The sequence below is a fragment of the Erpetoichthys calabaricus genome, chromosome 3 (assembly GCF_900747795.2).
Source record: "Erpetoichthys calabaricus chromosome 3, fErpCal1.3, whole genome shotgun sequence".
NCBI classification, from domain to species: domain Eukaryota; kingdom Metazoa; phylum Chordata; class Cladistia; order Polypteriformes; family Polypteridae; genus Erpetoichthys; species Erpetoichthys calabaricus.
The window spans coordinates 111,216,243-111,235,188 of NC_041396.2; the positions used below are offsets into that span (position 1 = coordinate 111,216,243).

Here is an 18,946-nt window from a genome sequence, read left to right on the forward strand (position 1 = left end):
ATTGGAAAGTAGCAGAGAAATCTCTCTATACAGTCTTCATAATGTAATTAAGCAGGTTTAGAAGTTTTATGATGTTGCCAGAATGGAGAATGGAGCAACATTAGTTACACTACAGGCACGATGAACTCCGGCTGCTGGGCTTAATGTTTACTTTGATTCACTTGTTGGCCATAGTGATATGCTTGATGTGTGTAAGCCTGGTGCAGATGTCAGCATGCTGCTGTACTTCAAAATAAATTTCCACACCTTGTGTTTTACACTGGAAGCCACATATCTTCTGCTGAATCTTACCTTGTACTATGTTTTAGGTGACTTGAGCCACCTCACATCACACTTTATTTAGTTGATCGGGACTGTTGCTGACTCATGCAGCATAGCCAACAGCCATTGTCCACTTCTTAATGTGGTGACACTGACAGTCTGCACATCTGCTTCTCCTTTATAACCTGTGTCCAGCCATTCTGTTGTCCATCTACTATTCTGGCACAAGTCCACCTTGTTTTCCCTTTGTGAAGTTGGAGGGGTTTCCAAGTAAATTGTATTTCATAGCTTTGTAGACAGAAAGTGGTTGAAACACATTCAGCAAATGCAAACCAAAAATATCATCAGCTTCTGCCATAACTTGCAAGCTGCAATGACTACCGTTATTCAGTGTTTCGACTTTAACCTGCTTAATCCACCTGGAGGGGTGTGGAGAGCAAGAGCTCATAGTGCCAAATATGAAAGGGGTGAGAGTCTAGCTCTAGGTGAGGCACATGCTCCCCTGACAGGTTTGTTCATTTTTCCAGGGTATAGAGAAGTGTTGAAAACTGACAATCCACCTTAATAAAAAGAAAAGTGTCTGTATGCTTTTGAAGCTGTCCAGTTGCTACGTCTTTGTTATACAAAAGACGGCGCATCACTACATTAGCACTGCTTTTATGAATCACATAACGAATGACATATAATGGAGTCCTAGAAACAGGACAGACACACTATACTGCAAATATTAAAACTGAATACACTCAACAGAGAGCAACTGCCAGATGGTCAGAAATCAGCTTATTCACCCTAATAAATGGACAATTTGTCTGTGTATACGTCTGGTTGCTATATCTGTTATATGTCATTTGGTTTGGGATTCATAAAAGCAGTAATGTTTGTAATATATAATCTGTTGGAGTGACAAATGCAATGCATTTTACTACTACATGCATCATAAAATGCATTCCAGTAAGATGGTGCACTGCAAATGTTAAAGCTGAGGTCTGTGTCTTAGACAGGTAGCACAGCTAATTTAAGATGATAAAATAACATTCTCCAAACTGTTTAGTCCAATTCAGGGTCAAAGGGGGGCAGAGTCTATCCCAGCAGTTCTTGACACAAGGCACTAATCCATGGCAAAGTCTTCAGGTAACCTAACATACATGTCTTTAAAGAGTTTTGAGTCTTGGCAATTTTGTTAGGCCAGCAACTCCTGGGCAGATTTATCACTGTTCCAAGTTTTCTCTATTTGGAGATGATGGCGCTCACGGTGGTTCACTGGAGTCCCAGGGTTTTAGAGATTGCTTTGTAACCCTTTCTTGACAGATACATTTCAGTACCGTACTTTCTCTGGCCTTCTGGAATTTCTTTTGATGGCGGAACGGTGTGCTCCTTGTTGAGATGCCCACTTCACATTGCTGGAAAGATTCTATGTAAGTGATGCCTCGATTCAATAGGCCTTGCAGAAGTCACGCCTGGGTGTGTCTTTGCAATTTGGTTCATCGGTACATTGAGTGACTAAGGGGGAAAATTACTTTTTCACATGGGTGATACAGGTGTGTGTGAACTTATTTCCTTCAATAAATCAAATGTTCATTTAAAATTGAGTATTGTGTTGACTCAGGTTGTCTTTTGTGTTATGCTACATTTGCAATAAAGTATTACGAATAAGCAAAAACAGAGGAAGTTAGAAAGGAGCAAATACTTTCTCAAAGCACTGTATGTGGTGCCAGACTGGTTTCTAAACTCCTGATAGTAGCATGAATCCTGTAATGGGACACAGTAGGTTCAGAAAGTACAAGGATGGACAGCCAGCCACACGGCAAAAATTACAGTGAACATCTTTCAGGTGCTGATACTAAAGGAAACCGAGAATGTGTACAATGTCACTCTTTGAATGAGGACTTATTTTTTTCTGTGAAATAGTTTGTTTCCATACCTTGGATTAAAAATACTGGTATATATCATTTATGTTAAACATGTGACTAAGTAATAATAAATTCAAAGAACTTGATTATTCATGCAAAATGTCAAAAACAAATAAAGAATCTACGCAAGTCTCCACTAATGGTAACAGATTAATTTTTGTATAAATTTGGTCAGTTGCAAAGTACATCAGACACGTGCTGGAAGTGGAACCATTCCACATAATATTCAGTGTTTGTGTTCTTCCAGTAATATAATTTAAGTCGCTTTAAAATTCAAATTAGGAAGTAGTATGCATACTTTCCAGCATATCCAAAACACTTTCCATTTCTGAATATTCTTTTAAAGACTGAATCATTTCATCCAAGAGTTCTTCTCCCATAAGAAACTGTTTGACATCGTGAATTGTTTTACTTATTCGATGATCTGTAATCCTGTCCTGGGGATAGTTATACGTTCTGATCTTTTCTGACCTTCCTTTGGTTCCAATCTGTCAAAAAATTACAACAGGCTTCATGTACAGTGGGTAGATCTTCAATACATCATTTCACATATATTGAAACTAATGTCTTCTAAAATGCAATTCTAATATAAAAAGTATTAAAATTGTGTACTCATAATCATACAGCTATACAACTCAAATTACAGCCCGTACATCAAGTGCTAACAGATGCTGTGTATTATTTCAGTGACAATGAAAGTGAATAAATGCACAGTAATGTTTACTTCATTTTAGTGTCTTTTTAAACGCTCCCTACATATACTTCAAAAAAAAAAAGAAAATAAAGAAATGGAAAAAGAAATTCTCACTTTTTAATGAACTGGCACATTTTAGGCATCCATGAACATGATTTGGCCAGTGTCGGAGTGATGTGAGGGTCAGGAAGCAAATTTGCGGGCACTCAATTTGAATGAAACTTGGTATGGTTATCAGCACTGAAAATAACAGACACCTACCAGTTTTGACATTTTTCAGTAATGATGTTTTTGTTTTCCTTGCACCTTTGTGCCTTACCTGCAGTACAACTGGTAGTAGGAAAGAGAACCACTCCAAATTGTCACCGCATGATGTACTGTCACGTGTACAGAGTACAGCGACACCTGCTTGTACATTCAGTATACAAGTACAGGAGCTCATTAAAAAAATAACACTAGTAAAGAAATAATGAAAAATATATCAAGTGTACCTGGACTTTACGTGCATTGTAACGTTCGCTCGTTTCTTTCTCAAGTTTCATGCTGTAAATCTTTGCACGTAACACCTGCATTGCTTTTTCTTTGTTTTTAATCTGCGATCTCTCCTGCTGACACTCAGCAACTATACCTGAAAGACAAAGTTCAATGATAGTGCAAAGAAAAAACAAACCAACAGACTTCACTAATGGAATGGATTATAACTCAACGGTCAGAAATACGCAGTTAACAATTTTTACCTTCATTTAAAGCCATGTACATAGTGTACACAGGGCAAGGAAATCCTTACTGGCGTTTCTTTTCAGAACAGTTGCACAATGCAGATGTACTTAAAAACAAAAACTCCGATTTTCCTTTCTTATTTAAAAGTACCTGTAGGGAGATGAACGATTCTCACTGCACTGTCAGTGGTGTTGACATGCTGGCCTCCAGCACCACTGGCCCTCTTTGTCTCAATCCGCAGATCTTTTGCATTAATTGTGAAATCTATCTGAATAATAATAAAAAAAAAAAAAAAAAAGAAACTTACATTGTAGATTACATGACCAATTTGCCAAATGTGCATTTAAATGTGAAAAATTAAAAAAATGTAACAAACTGACTGAGAAAAATGAGACATTTACAGAAAACAAATACAGTCAAACACAAAAGACTATTTGCTGCTTTACATTAAGACAGCGTACCTCAGCAGGCTGGGATAATACCGCCACAGTCATTGTACTCGTGTGAATACGCCCTTGTTTTTCTGTTTTTGGAACTCTCTGAACTCTGTGAACACCTCCTTCGTATTTCATATGCTGGTAGCCGTCTTGACCACTTATGCTAGCCATTGCATGGCGCAGTCCTCCTGCAACAATTATCATGAAATAATGTTGTTTAAGTAAACTTAGATGAAATAAACATTTACAATTGGCATTAGGGTATACAGTATTGTTCAATGGGCAGTCTTTCTAAACCTCTGTATTACCATAAATGGTCACGTTGGGGCTGAATACTATTGGGCAAGGGATAAAAACCAACCATACGAGAGTAGGCCATGCACCACAGGATAGCATTATTCACAAAGGGCCGAGTTAGTGTCACCAGTCAACCTAAACTTTAAGTCTTACAGTGTGGCAGAATATCCAGAGAAAATCACAAGAATTGGGGTAAATCATCAACCCCCACAAAAGCCATGTCCACACAAGGATATGCAGCAAGACAGCAGCCTGACCACAGCACCACCATAATCTGCTTTTAACACATGGAAATCAAGTAGCCATTTAAGTCAACAGAATATCTTGAATCACCCAAGTGGAACAATTTTGCCCTCGTTTGACACATCATGTTGGACTTATTCTACCTCAGTGTTAAAAATGTTGTATTTTGTATAAACCAAAACATTGGCTATAAAACAGTAGCAGCTCATACTAACTGTAGGGCATGGTGAAGAGAGCATGATGATTTGCGGCTGCTTCAGGACTCGGGCAGATTCATATTTGAGTCAACCCCTAATGTCACAGTGTACCTGAAAATGAGGACATCTGATGAAACCAAGTGGAAAATGGATTTTTCAAAGGAATAACGATCCAAGATACATTTACTAAATCCACAGCACAATAAATCCAAAGGAAGAAACAGATTGCTTGGAAACAGAAAGGGCAGATTAAAACGAGTCGTGAAAGACTTGATGTGTTGTTAGGTCACAAATGAAAAATGCATTAATGTGTGGGACAAATAAGCAACTAACTACAGGTATCACTTCTATTAATAAAAGGGGACAACGTCAGAAATAGTAAAGCCTGGTGTATCTTAGCACAATCTTGATTTTTGTTAACTTAGATGAACGGAGAACACTAAAGATGTACGTATACAGTAAAAACACTCGACTATGATTCTCCAATCCTTACTCTATAACAGCTTATGCTGGGAAGAGGCAGTAAGCGATAAATAACACAAAGATAAAACAATATACCTGGAACACAGCTCTCCCCTTACTTGAAGCCCGTGTTAATAGACATCTTCAAAGGTGGATATGTCTGTTGTTAGCATCTTTATAATGAAATAACTGAATAATGAAAAAACTGATTGTCCACATTAGGCTAATAAGGCTCAATTACTTCCATCCTATACAACAGCAAGAATGCTCTACCAGATTGTATTCCAACAGGAACTCAAAAACTAACATTTAGTTTTGGTTTCTTAGTACATGAACTCCATCAAAAGTGGCCCTCCCACATACAGTTCTCCTGTTTAAAGCAGGTATATTACGATATAAAACACAGTGTTCATATACATTCTGATGTACTGAATGCTGTATGTTATTCTCCGTTAAGCACACTCTTAACCTGCTGCACAGACTGATGTCAAAGAATTCTTCTTTGACAAGTAGCTTTTTGTTGCGTATATTTACCTGAGCAAGACAGGGTTGTTGTGTTGTAAATCAGAATTGTGAAACAGGATGAAAAAAAATCCACAAATGAGAGGCTTAATGGCAAACTGCAGAGAGTGTTCTTTGCTGCCGTTTTTGAAGTGAGATGTTAACTGTGCAGAACCAACACCCTGGATCTCTTTAAAACTTCTCTTTTTAAAAAACAACACGGGAAGACCCTTCTTTTCAGAGTGCGTCCAATTCAGATCTTATGCATATGATTGAGATTTCCAGAAGCTAAAATTAAGACAAATGTTTTAAGTAAATTGCGCAGCTCTATATATATTTATTATACGACAGGCCAACGCAGAACACAAGCTAGTGAATGGCACAAGTTATACCCAATTCAAGAAAAAGAAAAAAAAAAAAAGACGGACACAAGTGAACAACGGGTTGGCTTACTTAGTACTGCCAAAAAACATAAATGAGGCAATAATCTTAACAGGACACATTTCATTATTTACACATTACTAGTGTGCTTCACCAGTAAGGCACTGGACCAGACTTTGACAATCACAGATGGAGGTTTAGGCCAAAGCATCTTTCAAGTTTAGTTCCCTGCTGCTCTCTTCTCTCTCTTTTACAAATCAATGCAAATATAAATTTTCTACCAAGGCCATGAAAGCAAAACACAGTCGTACCAACAAAGACCAATGCTGTTAACAACCATTAACTTCCGAGACGGTACAATGACATGTGTACCAAGTGCCTTTTACCAAGTAAACAACGGACACTTATGAATATATGAACCTCTCCAATCAGTGAAGTAACAGAATACTGGATGTAACAAATTAGAAATTGTTCCAAAGTTCCTTCACATTATAAAGCTTAGTTGCCATAAGAAGTAAGAAGATAGTTCTTTATTACAGCTGGCTGCAAACTGACAAATCATACAGTTTGTTGTTGTTGTTCTTTATTTCGCCTTATACAATTTCTTGTATTAGGAATTTGGTAGTTTTCGCATACCCCTTGGGGTCAGAGCGCAGAGTCAGCCATTGTACAGCGCCCCTGGAGCAATTACAGGTTAAGGGCCTTGCTCAAGGGCCCAGCAGAGCAGTGGCCTTTTTGGCAGTGACGGGGATTCGGACCGGCAACCTTCAGGATACCAGCGCAGATCCTTAGCCTCAGAGCCACCACTCTGCCCGCACCAACTCATAAGAAAATGCCCCCCTCTGTTTAGTTACTAAAATAACTTCTGTAATGTTCTGGAAGTAAGAGGAAGCAGAAAACCAGCGCAATAAATGCTGTGCATGTTTTTATAGCCAAATATTTATAACACTCACCTAGTTCACTTTGAAAATATTCAAGAATTTCAAAATTCCATCTTTTGTAGGCTGCAAAGTTCTGATACATTTCGAACATTTCTGATGTAAACAACATTGCTTCTTGACCCCCAACACCAGCTGTCACTTCCAAGATAATATCATTGTCATCAGCTTCTTCTGAAGGAATTAGACTTGAAATAATCTAAAATGACAATTAAAGAATGAAGAATACTAATACTTGTTATTCAAGAGAATTTTGCACAACATTCTAAAATGAATAAGTAGAAAAAAAGTGGCTTTCCTTGTAGTGATGTGCACAGAGTGGCCACTTTTTTGATAGCTGAAACTTTCCTCTGTATAAGGCAGTCCAGTTAATGAAAGGTCACATGCAAACCAGTATGAGCAGACACACCAGTATGAGCAGATCTGTTTGCAGTTCAATGCAAAGTCGAGCAAGTGGTCTTCCTGTGGTTTGTAGTGGACTGACCATGAAATGGACCAACAAAGGTTGAAATGTATACCATGACATACTGTCTGTCACAGAGATAATATGGCACTAGATAAGTGGCAAGTGGGGGGCTGGATCTTCATGGGGCCACCCTGCTGGGTATGAAACCCACTGTATTGTTAGGGCTTACATTGGTTCCTTTGATGTGAGCACAGAAACTTTTAAATTCCCAAATATATCTGAGGTGAGGATATTCCAGTATATTCCTGAGTTAGGAGATACTTTTGCGGTGCCCACCATAATATTTGGACTAAGACACACTTTTCCTTGATTTACCTCTCTGCTCTGCACAGTTTAAAGTTACAAATCAAACAATTCAGACGTGATTACAGTGCACACTGCAGACCTTCATTTAGGGGTATTTGAATACATTTCAGTCTCACCATGTACAACTGACAGCACTTTGTCTACATGGTCCTGCCATTTCATAATGTTTAGGACAACTGGCACCACAGGTGTTTGCCACGCTTTCCCAGGCCACAAATATATCAGGATAATGAGAAACCAAATTGATTTTACTTGTATAATAAAAGACAAGAGAAGGATCATTGTCTGCAATAGGTACTTTCATTTTTAGAGTTGTGATCTCAGAATTGTAACTAATTAAAGAGTCTTAATATTTTTAGTCAGAACTATAAAGGGGTCTGCCCCCAATGTGCACAAACGCCCTTCAGAGTGGTGTCTATTTGAAAACCACGTTTATTTGTCCTATTTCTGTGTGTGCAAAGATTAGTAAAATGAAACCTTAGGGGCACACAGAGACACCCGTGACCCCCAAGTCCTTAACCATTATAGGGCCGGAGGTATGATTTTTTTTTTTTTTTTTTTTCTGGTCAGAACCATAAAGTGTTCTGACCCACAAATACAGGCAAATAGATTGTGTCAGAACTTATCAAATTGCCAAAAAAATGTAATGATACAAATATTGAGTACCTAAGGTCAAGCATTTGTATGGAATGTAAAACCTTAAATGAGAAAAGTGGAAGTGAGACAATTTTTTTGCTGGACACTTGTAAGTAAAACTTAATAAAAACTCAATTATTTTAATGCTTTAAAAACATTTAATAAATTAATACATTAAACTTGGCATCATTTAATGTAAATATTTGCATTTCATTACAGAATAAAAATGCCACCAAAGAAAAATTGAGGGTATCTTTCAAACAGATCTGCAGATGCAAAATGTGGATGATCAAAGTCCAGATATTCCTTTTGAACTTAAAACAACATCAATTTCCTACTAGAGTCACATCTGCTATGACAATTAACAAATCACAGCGACAAACACTTCACAAAGTTGGAATTTACTTACCTAATCCTGCCTTCTCACAACCAACTTCATATGAAAATGTCAAATTTCAAACTGAAAAACTGCAATTCAAGGAAAACTAAGATCAAGGGGCTCCAAAGTTTTTACTCAGAACGGTGTTTATCCTGAAGCTTTATAACTTTTAAAATTCAATATAAAGAAATATATACTTAATTTCCTTATTTTCTAATAAGTGATGTCCTTATTACCTAATAAAAAGAACAGGTGGTGTGGGAAATGTCTCTAAGAATTAAAATAATAATAATAATAAAACCCTAAGTGCTACAGTGAGGGCTAAATACTAGTGTAGTTCTATCTAAAGAAATGGCCACTCTGTGTATGTTTTGCAAAGAAGAAGACGACTAAATGGGCAGAGCCGGCTTTTCACAACTGAGTGAAAAAAGGTAAGATGAGCTATAAAAATATCAACAAGGAGTTCCTGGACTATTCAGTAGCAACATTTCCAGAGTTAACAGGGTCACTCACATGCCTTCACCGAACAAGTACCTTTTGCTTCAACTCCTGTATTGATGTATTGTACAGATTTTTTTCAGTCCTAGCAAGTTCTCTTATATCAGGGTCTTCATCTAAAAATGGAAATGAAAATGTGAACACACATTGTGCGTATCGCCTGTTGAGTTTCCTTTATTTAACAATACTTATTACTACAGCAGCTACAGTAGCCAACTCTGGTGCTAGTGAAGGTTTTCTCAAGGTATTCCTGGTTATTCTCACATCACAAGTAAGCTTGCTTATCCAAAGACTCTAAGTTAACCCTACAATGGGCCACCATCTTATTCTGTTCAAAGAAGGCTCCTTTTTGCTTTGTGTTGGGACAGATTTTGGGTTCCAGAGACCATGTAATGAATGCATAAAGTGTAGTATGACAGAACAATTAATTAATTAAAATTGCTTCAAAATAATAACTTTAATTATTAATACAACTATTTGCTGAATCCACTTAAACCTATTCCGGCAGTAGAAATCCCCAGTCCAACAGTGACAATCACCTCAGATTGGAGACACCGTGAAGTCAAAATGACTGGGCTGGAGTACAACCCAAGGCTCCTTGAACCCTGAGACAACAGCATTATCCACTGTGCCACTTCTAGTTTTAGTTTTAATGTTAAAACTGTTCTATTTTATTCAGATTATTGTGATAAGCAGCTTTAATAAAAAAAAATATATGCTAACCTGAAATGTAGAACGAACCAATATTGTATTTAAATACCTTGCAAGAGTGCATCATTATCTTGAACTTCCCGTTCTTTTTCCCTCAGTTTATTTACATGTTGCATTAATGGAGACAGTTTGGTAATCCGTTTGTTTAGATGACGTAACTCCTCCTCTTTAACATCACGATCTTGGGATTTGTTTAGTTTTTCAATACATCCTTCATATTCATCACTTAATCTTTTTAAAAATTCCTGGAAGGAGTCCTTTTTGAAGATTTCCTCAAAACAGCGCACTTCAGCCCCACTGTGCCTGGGATTCTGAATGGCTCTGCCGTGGACTGCGCCAGGACGGAAACTTCTGAGCAGCTTAATGTTTCTTTGTAACGTTGGCCCATAACTGGAAGACGAGAGAGTGAATTGTTCTCTCTTAGGAAAAAGATGAACAGCAAGTCGTTTCACGGTTCTGTAAGAACATCTAAACGTAAACATGGCCGACGTCCATAAAGAGACGGTGTTATAGTTTCGTTGCACCAATTATATCCATATAAGCAGCAATTCTGAAAAGGACAACAATAAATAAATACATAGATAAAAATACATATAGTTTTAAAAATAAAGTCTGCCAAATCAAGCACATTAGTTGCTGATTAGGGGAACAAACAGTAACCGTAATTCCGGTTTTGTGTAATTTTCATTTAAATGTGTGGCCAAACAGCATCTACAAACTTATTTATTGTAGCAAATGTGCTGCTAAAGTGCACGCCTGAAACACCTCCGATAAATTAACTGGTGAAACGAATATGTTAGGGTCTTGTCTAGCATTTTGCCCAAACACATGACTGCAAAAAGTAAAACAGAAGAACTTTAATTAGCTTCCACTAGATGCTTTTTTACTTCTACCGTCTTAAAGGATTACTGAAGTGAAGGATTCCACAAAGAACGTGGCGTTCTGTTGGGAGAGTAGGTCCGTTCTGTTTGATCAGGACCAGACACACCTCTATGTCTGTATTACATTTTCCTTGCAAGCAGCCAATATGACACCGGACACGTGCGTTTCCATTTAACTGTATACTGCATGCTACGTTGAAGAAATCATGCACCACTATTACAGAATAGTAAATAAATAAAACATAAATTACCTGAGATAAGTGAACATATGTCTTAATACGAACTACTTTCTTTAAGTGAGTTCGAAAAGCAAAATCACCTTTCTCTAGACAGCGCACGCCTACAAGAGGACTGAACCTTTTAATCCACGCATGCGCATTCAAAACCTATTAACTTTATTGACAATTTTCTTCTAATACGCATGCGCTTTGAAGGGAAATTTTAAATTAACTTTGTTTATAAATCTTTGTTAACAGTAGTGTACAAGACCATAGATATATACAGTACAGTATAGATAGACGCAGCATTCACTGTGTTGCCCAGTCGACACGATACGTCAGCGCGTCCGCCATATTACGAGTGGCAAAAGTGCCATTTAAACTAATACAGGTAAACGTGAAAACCGAGTTTTCTGATGAAAAAACAATAACGTTTAAAACAATAACGTTTACATACAACAGATTTTGTCAAATCGTTTAAATGCAATTATTTATATCCATTTATACACTAATAATGGCAATTATTAAATAATAATAATGGATGGATGGATGGATGGATGGATGGATGGATGGATGGATGGATTAAATAATAATAATAATTATTATTTATTATTATTAAATAATTCCTTCCATATAAGTAACATTTCTCGGACTGCCTTCTTCCATCTCCGAAACATTTCTAGATTTTGTTCTGTTCTTACACAACACAGTACTGAAGTATTGGTTAATGTCCTAGACACCTCACGTATAGATTACTGTAATGCTATTCTATCTGGCATCCGGCAAAAACTTATCCATCGCTTACAACTTCTTCAAAATTCTGCTGCCAGGATAATAACCTGCTGTTCTAAATCCACTGAACATATCACACCTATTCTCTCTCAACTTCACTGGCTCCCTGTTCACTACTGAATAAAATACTAAATACTGCTCTTAACATTTAAAGCTCCCCCCTACCTCACTGATCTCCAACAGACCTACACCCCTCTCGCTCACTCAGATCCTCATCTGCAGCTCGACTTTCTGTACCGCACATCAAACTCTGTTCTGTGGGAGCTCGAGCGTCTCTCATAGTGCTCCTCAACTCTGGAATTCTCTTCCCTCTCATATATGTACATCAGCTCGAATCAATAGCACATTTTAAAACTACCCTCAAAACTTATCTTTTCAAACTGGCATACCAGTTGTGAATTTTGCACTGTTACTGCCAGTTATCTTTGTGCGTCTTTCTTTTAACAGTGAAATGATACACTCAATGACAAAAGTAAACAATGTTATTGTATACAAATTGGCTTAATAATTTCTGAAAACATTTCATTCATTCCTCTCTCAATCTCTCTCTCTCTCACACACACACGAGCACACACACACAATGTGGTTACTTAAATATATACAGGATAGGACCTAAAATCCATGAAACAGAACTGTCTTACTTAGCTTTTTCCGTGTGTTGCCACTCTGTAATTTGAGAGTATTCAGTCTGGCAATATGGTGCAGCATTAGTTTGTGGAAGACAGACACAACTAAAGACATGAGCATAAAATGATGGTTGTCGATTTCAAACTGTGTTTCTTCAATGTGCTCCTTGAGAAAAAACACATCATCTGAACCAATCTCAGCCCGAACAAACTGATTGATCAAAGATACACTGACATCTTGCCCTAATGTCGACTGTCAGATAACACGCTCAGCTACTTTGACCACCTTGACTGCACCCTCAGAAGGAATCATCAAACCTCCTTTGTTTTTTAATGTGAGCAAATGGTAACTTTGATCATATGATGCCGGTACAGCACCTGTTACCAATCTAGCACAGCAGACATCACAGGACAGCTTTCTCAAAATCCCGTTTAAGGGCTACCTACCCACTGCTTCCTGAGGTGGATTTCTTTGGGAAACTTTCAAAGTTTGAGAAATATTAACAGCTAACAACAATCTACATAGTTAGTGACTAAATACGTTTAGCCAAAGCATTGTTTGGAGGCTCACTTGATCACATATATGCATAGCTTTGCTAGCTTAGCCTAGTGTAGCTAAAGTTAAGATTATAAAATGGAATTTTCTGATGGCCAAATATAACCAAAACAATTGTTCAGCTTTACTTATGAAATGTAATCCCTGTGATCTGGTTTGGAGTGTAGAGCAGTTTGTACAATCCCAAGCAGCACATGCGTGAGGCATCTTTATCTGTTACTTCACTCCACAGAAGTGCCACTCGTAATATGGCGGCGACGTTGATGTACGATGCTGCTGGCCATGAGGCGTCTAGTAATTCTATGTCTATGTACAAGACAATGTGAAATAAATGGAAGCCCTGAGACAGGAATCGCGACGGTGGATCACTGGTTCAGGCTTAAAAAAAAGTCTTTCATCGGTTGAGCAGCTCATGCATTTCATTCCCCTTTGCGCCCACTGTATCTTCTTGTTGTAAGACACCTAATACAGGTATACGTTTCTGATCGCGCTTGTTATACCACAGGGGGAGCTTTTCGATATTTTTTAAGAGCTCAGAATTCCAACGGCATCCCCTCTCCCCCTTTCGATTGTGAAACCATATCGTTACATTTTAAATGTTACACAGGAAATGTTGCCTAAGGTCGTCATTGACCAACATCTCTAGAGGAATAAAAAAGGCTGAGAACCATTAACATAGAATGTCATTGTCAAAGCTTCCTAGTGCGGTTCAGTGTTTTAATAAGGAATGTATGTGGTTTAGATTCTTACTAAGACCAGCGTAATATTGTAGTTAAGCATGGAGATTTACTTCTTTAATTTTCAAACCATTTTTCATTAGTTATAAAATCACACTGCTTATATTCTCAGATTGAGATAAAGATTATCACTCTTTTCAATAAATGGAGTTCAATTTTTAGACTGCAAGTGTACCAACTTTCACATCAGGATTGCCATGTTTATTTTGGATAAACTCTAAAATTAGATGGGGTCCCACGAAGGCCACTAGAGGGGCCACCGAGGTGTCTTTCATTTTCACTTCCTCCCCCCAAAACTATAAGGCATAGAAAAAGAACATTGCATCTTTGAATGTATATACCTAGAACACTGGGCGCTCTTGGATGTGAGATTATGTGTTATGGTCAAAGGGAAAATCGATTATTTACTGGGCTACTTTCTGATTGTTTTTGTTCCCACCAGTGACTTTGACATCCAGTTACAGCCACTTTAATCAAAATCTGACATGTTGTGGTTATTTTTTTTTAATGCGTAGTGATCTCTCGTGGAATAATCCCATTGAAGAAGATCCATCCATCCATCCATCCATTATCCAACCCACTATATCCTAACTACAGGGTCACGGGGGTCTGCTGGAGCCAATCCCAGCCAACACAGGGCACAAGGCAGGAAACAAACCCCGGGCAGGTCGCCAGCCCACCGCAGCCCGCACACACACACACCCACACTAGGGACAATTTCGGATCGCCAATATACCTAACCTGCATGTCTTTAGACTGTGTGAGGAAACCGGAGCGCCCGGAGGAAACCCACGCAGACACGGGGAGAACATGCAAACTCCACGCAGGGAGGACCCGGGAAGTGAACCCGGGACTCCTAACTGTGAGGCAGCAGCACTACTCACTGCGCCACCGTGATTGAAGAAGATAACAGTGGTTATCCAGACCTCATTGCTGGTTGCGAAGGGGCCACCATAACTGTTCCAGCTTCAGGGCCTCAAAAATGTAAGTCCGCCACTGGGTTTCATGGTGGGTTACATAAGTAGGGAGATGGCCTGGTCTGTGTCATACACATTTTTCCACTTCAAAGTCATTAATTTTACCTAACTAATCAATTCATTCCTAAACATATCCCCAAATGTAGTTTTTGAGCAGAATCTGAATCTCTCTCTTGTAGTTTTTTTTTTTTATTTCTGCACCTATTCTAAAAGATTTTGTAAATATATATTTGGATTACTTTCAAGAGTGAGTGAAAAATTCTGTCCCAGTCTGTCTAAATGTAGATCTTTCTCTATTGATAAATCCACCTTAATAAAAGATCAAGTGTCTGTCTGGTTGCTATGTCTCTGTTATCCAACAGATGGCGCAACAGCATATCAAACAGCACAGCACAGATGCACCATCTGCTGGAATGGCAAATGCAGTGCATTTTATTACTACATGCACTACAGAATACATTCCAATAGTTGGTGTAACGGTGGCAAACGTTAACGCTGAGGTCGATGTTGATTATTTAAACCCATCTAAGACATAATGATGCAAAATATTGTAATGTGCTTTCCTTACTTGATAAATATCAAATACACAAGTCTAAATTTCAGAATGTTAGACCTTCTATTATATTTTTCTGTAAGGACATTAAGAAAAACTAGAAAAGGTAATAAAAACAGGAAAGATTCTTGTTTTATTTCTGAACAGTTTGTAATGTTAACCTTTGAATCCCTCTTTTACTTAATGGTGACTCTTGTGTGTATATTATTCTTTATTTCTTAATGTTTGTATGCTATGTGAATTGATAAAAGTGTGCCTGTAATGTACCATAATATTGATTAAATACAAAAGTGTGGCTTTTTGGGCTTGCTGTGAAAAAGAACGTGATATTTTGGGACCCCACCCCAGCTTTTTGAGGCCGTATACCTACAGTATAACATTGCACTCCAAACTCCAAGGGGGGGCTTTTTGATGTGACAGACGTACAACATTGACCCTTTGTTAGTATACATTGTACCTGTAAGATTGGAGACTCTTCGATGTTAAATTATGTATTTTGGTCCGAAGGGTAAATCTGGTATTGACTGGGCTGGTTGCAGCTTGTGTCTGTGTATGTAAGCTGCCTGGGTTATGTGTTTTGTGAGTGGTCCCACCTGTCAATCACTGCCCCACACCCTATAAATCCAGAGGCTCTCCCACAGTTACAATACAATTTATTTTTGTACAGCCCAAAATCATTCAGATTTCTGTGGATTTTCGACCTCTGTCTTCTGACTTTGCCTTAGGATTTCTGTATTGCGAGTGTGTTTGCTTCAGCTTGCCGGACTCCATTTTGCTCTGTACAGCTTCACTATGTGATCGAGCATTTTTGTGAAGTGTCCGGGTTTGGTACTATATCCCCCTCTAGTGGACATTATTGGAAGTTCCTTTGCGATTTTTTGTGATCCATGTGACTTGGGACTGCTAGTCATTTGAGCTCCTTGGGGGGTCTTAATGTGGCCTTAGGAGTACGCGGGGCCGAGAGCTATAAGTGTAGGCTATATACCGTACCACCACGCTCACGGGCTTGTCCGCCTCTAATGCAATACACCTTATTATTGTTAAAAAACATGGTGCCTTATGTAGGTACCATTGGCCGTTTGATTACATTACGTATTGTAATTGTTCTTATATTGGTTTAGTGGCTTTTAACCAACTTAATTAATGATTCAGAAACATTTTGCACGCAAAATTAACAAACTAGATTAACAGTCGCTTCTGCCGAACCCGCTGGAGTCGGCAAATTTATTTAATTACGGAGAACCAGAACACTTGTAATAAAACGAACACTTACCAAACAGCTGCTTTGACAGTCACAGACGGAAGTCCACTTTTCTGGCTTTTCGCTGAGCAAAATCGTTGATAAGATCCTCGTAGTCCAGTGTTGAGGTAAGTTTCTTTTCGATTGACAAAATAGCTAAACTGCACAGTCTGTTTTTCGACATTGTTGATCATAGATAATTTTTGATAAGTTTCAACTTTGAAAAGCTTCTTTCCGCGCTCGCAACGGTCACGGGAATTAGAAGAAATCCACCACGTACCGTATTTCAGTCTATAACGGATTTGAATGTCTTGCAGAGGCCCCGCATATTTGTATGTTGAGCTGACGGTGACAAAAGAGTCTCCTATCGCGGGACCCCCTCAGGCGCAGGGCCTGGGGTGATTGCCCTAGTCGCCACCCCAAAGGCCGCCTCTGCCTGGAGTACCCGTGTTCTTCACCTAAAATTGCTTAACTTTGCCTCTTCATTTTCTTTGTTATATTCACAGGAAGTCTAATTTAGAAAGACACGTTTGAAATCTCAGAATCAATTGAAAGTAGTGATATGACTAGTTCTGCCTCTGTGCATATAAATGGACGTGCCACACTGGCCATTTATAAATCGAAAAAAGAGAAAAGTTAAGTCAAACAGGCCATGTGCTATGATAGGGACATTTCATGGCCTTGTGAAAGGCAAAGATTAAATAGAAAACTGCAAAATGATCTTGTGAAAAGATGGCAATCTGCAAACTTGAGGATAATTAATTAATTTTTCTTATTTGAAATGTGATTTAGGTATTGTTTTAATTGGGGGTGAGTTGCATTTTTATTTGTTTCTTTACTTATGATAATGTAAATAATTTGTTGATTATTGATTAACAAACAAAGTCAATTCAAAACTCAAAGTGAAAAATCGGGAAGTACAGGAAAGTCAGCCTAACATGGAAATCTCTGTCTAGCCACTGAAAAAGAAAGGGCTATAAAAACCAAAACAAAAAACCTGCTTTGCTGACCCCTGGACCCCGATAAGGAGCTTTTATTTTATTTTTTTCCAGTCTCAGAAAATACAAATCTTCTCCAAGTCATTCAACAATGGATGTTGATGTGGGATTCGTCATATTGAGGAAAATCAGGTAGAAAGCAAGCAATGAAGCAAAGGCATGAGAGGGATACAAGGATGAGGGTCTAGTGCAGGGGTCTGCAACCTTCACTATCAAAAGAGCCATTTTGCCCCCTCTTCCTCCAAAGAAAAATAGTCTGGAGCCGCAAAACATAACACAGCTTATAAACTTTTAAAAGTTTTAATCTTTTTTTAGATTTTACATGTTACAACCACGGAATACAACAAACAGAAGTGCAGTGTGCATGTGTAGGCCTACTTTGAAATAAATTTAACTGAACTCTGCAGGCCTATTTGAGTCCTTCCTATACCTGTATAAAATTAAAATAAAAACTAGCCCACTTTAATATAAATAAAACATTTAGCTGTAGCTTGGCAGCTTTAAAAAAGTAAACATAAAATTCCATTTCAGTGTGCTCTCATCCTCTTCAGGTTTCCCTCTCAGCCAGCAATCAACTGAAGCACCTGAACATACAAAAAAACCGACATCAGCTCCGGGTCTGAAATAAATGTGTTTTTTTTTTTTTTTTTTTTTAAATATTAGCCTATTAAATGCTATTGTTCTCACCTGTTTAATGTGACTTCTGTTTCTGAAGTTCGCTGCAGATCATCTCTAGCACTTTGAGCTACTTTTTGTATGAAAATGTGCTATATAAATAAATGTTGTTGTTGTTCTATGTCGGGGCTGTACGATGTGACTTTGACCTTCACACAGGACTGCAGGCTCATGTGTGAGGTGGGAGCGATATTTGGACTTTATGAAGTTCATGCTTGAGAAAACTTGCTCACATAAGTATGTTGAGCCAAAGATGGACAGGACTCCAAATGCATATTTTTTCATGTTCATATATGTTTCGGGAATGGCACTCCATGTATTGAAAACAAGTTTGTCGGGTTTGGGGAGGTTTTCAATATCAGTCCATTTGTGCTCTTTAGCGAGAGTAGTCTTCTGACGGGCGACTTCTTCAAGATCCGCTGTCAGGCATTTGAACTTGGACACCCATAAATCTTTATCCGCTATGCGGCCAGTTCAATTTCTAGATCGGGCTTACTTACTCCTGTGAATGCGGATGTGTTCAGCAGGGATGGGTCGATGTCCAGGGAAGGAGAGAGTGTTTTTTTTCTTTCTGAACTCACTGAATCTTTCTCTAAATGCAGCTTGCATTGCAATAATTGTACGGTGGAAATAATCACAATTTATGTGAATGTTCA

At 38.3% G+C, this 18,946-nt stretch overlaps 1 protein-coding gene across 2 annotated transcripts; it reads right to left on the bottom strand.

Annotated features, from left to right (window-relative positions):
* Nucleotides 1–1,945: 1,945 nt before the first annotated feature.
* On the bottom strand, nt 1,946–11,280 carry mtrf1l (mitochondrial translational release factor 1-like). Of its 2 annotated transcripts, XM_028797276.2 has the most exons (8): nt 11,170–11,280; nt 10,087–10,587; nt 9,363–9,442; nt 7,057–7,240; nt 4,047–4,210; nt 3,736–3,853; nt 3,357–3,493; nt 1,946–2,659 (listed from the first exon to the last, which is right to left on the bottom strand). In XM_028797276.2, the coding sequence occupies exons 2-8, from the start codon at nt 10,517–10,519 to the stop codon at nt 2,450–2,452; spliced, it is 1,326 nt and encodes a 441-aa protein (XP_028653109.2). In that variant the 5' UTR covers nt 10,520–10,587; nt 11,170–11,280; the 3' UTR covers nt 1,946–2,449. The 2 variants fall into 2 exon arrangements, with proteins under 2 accessions (XP_028653109.2, XP_028653110.2); XM_028797277.2 differs by lacking the exons at nt 9,363–9,442; nt 11,170–11,280 and having other exon boundaries at nt 10,087–10,253.
* Between the last annotated feature and the right edge of the window lie 7,666 nt (nt 11,281–18,946).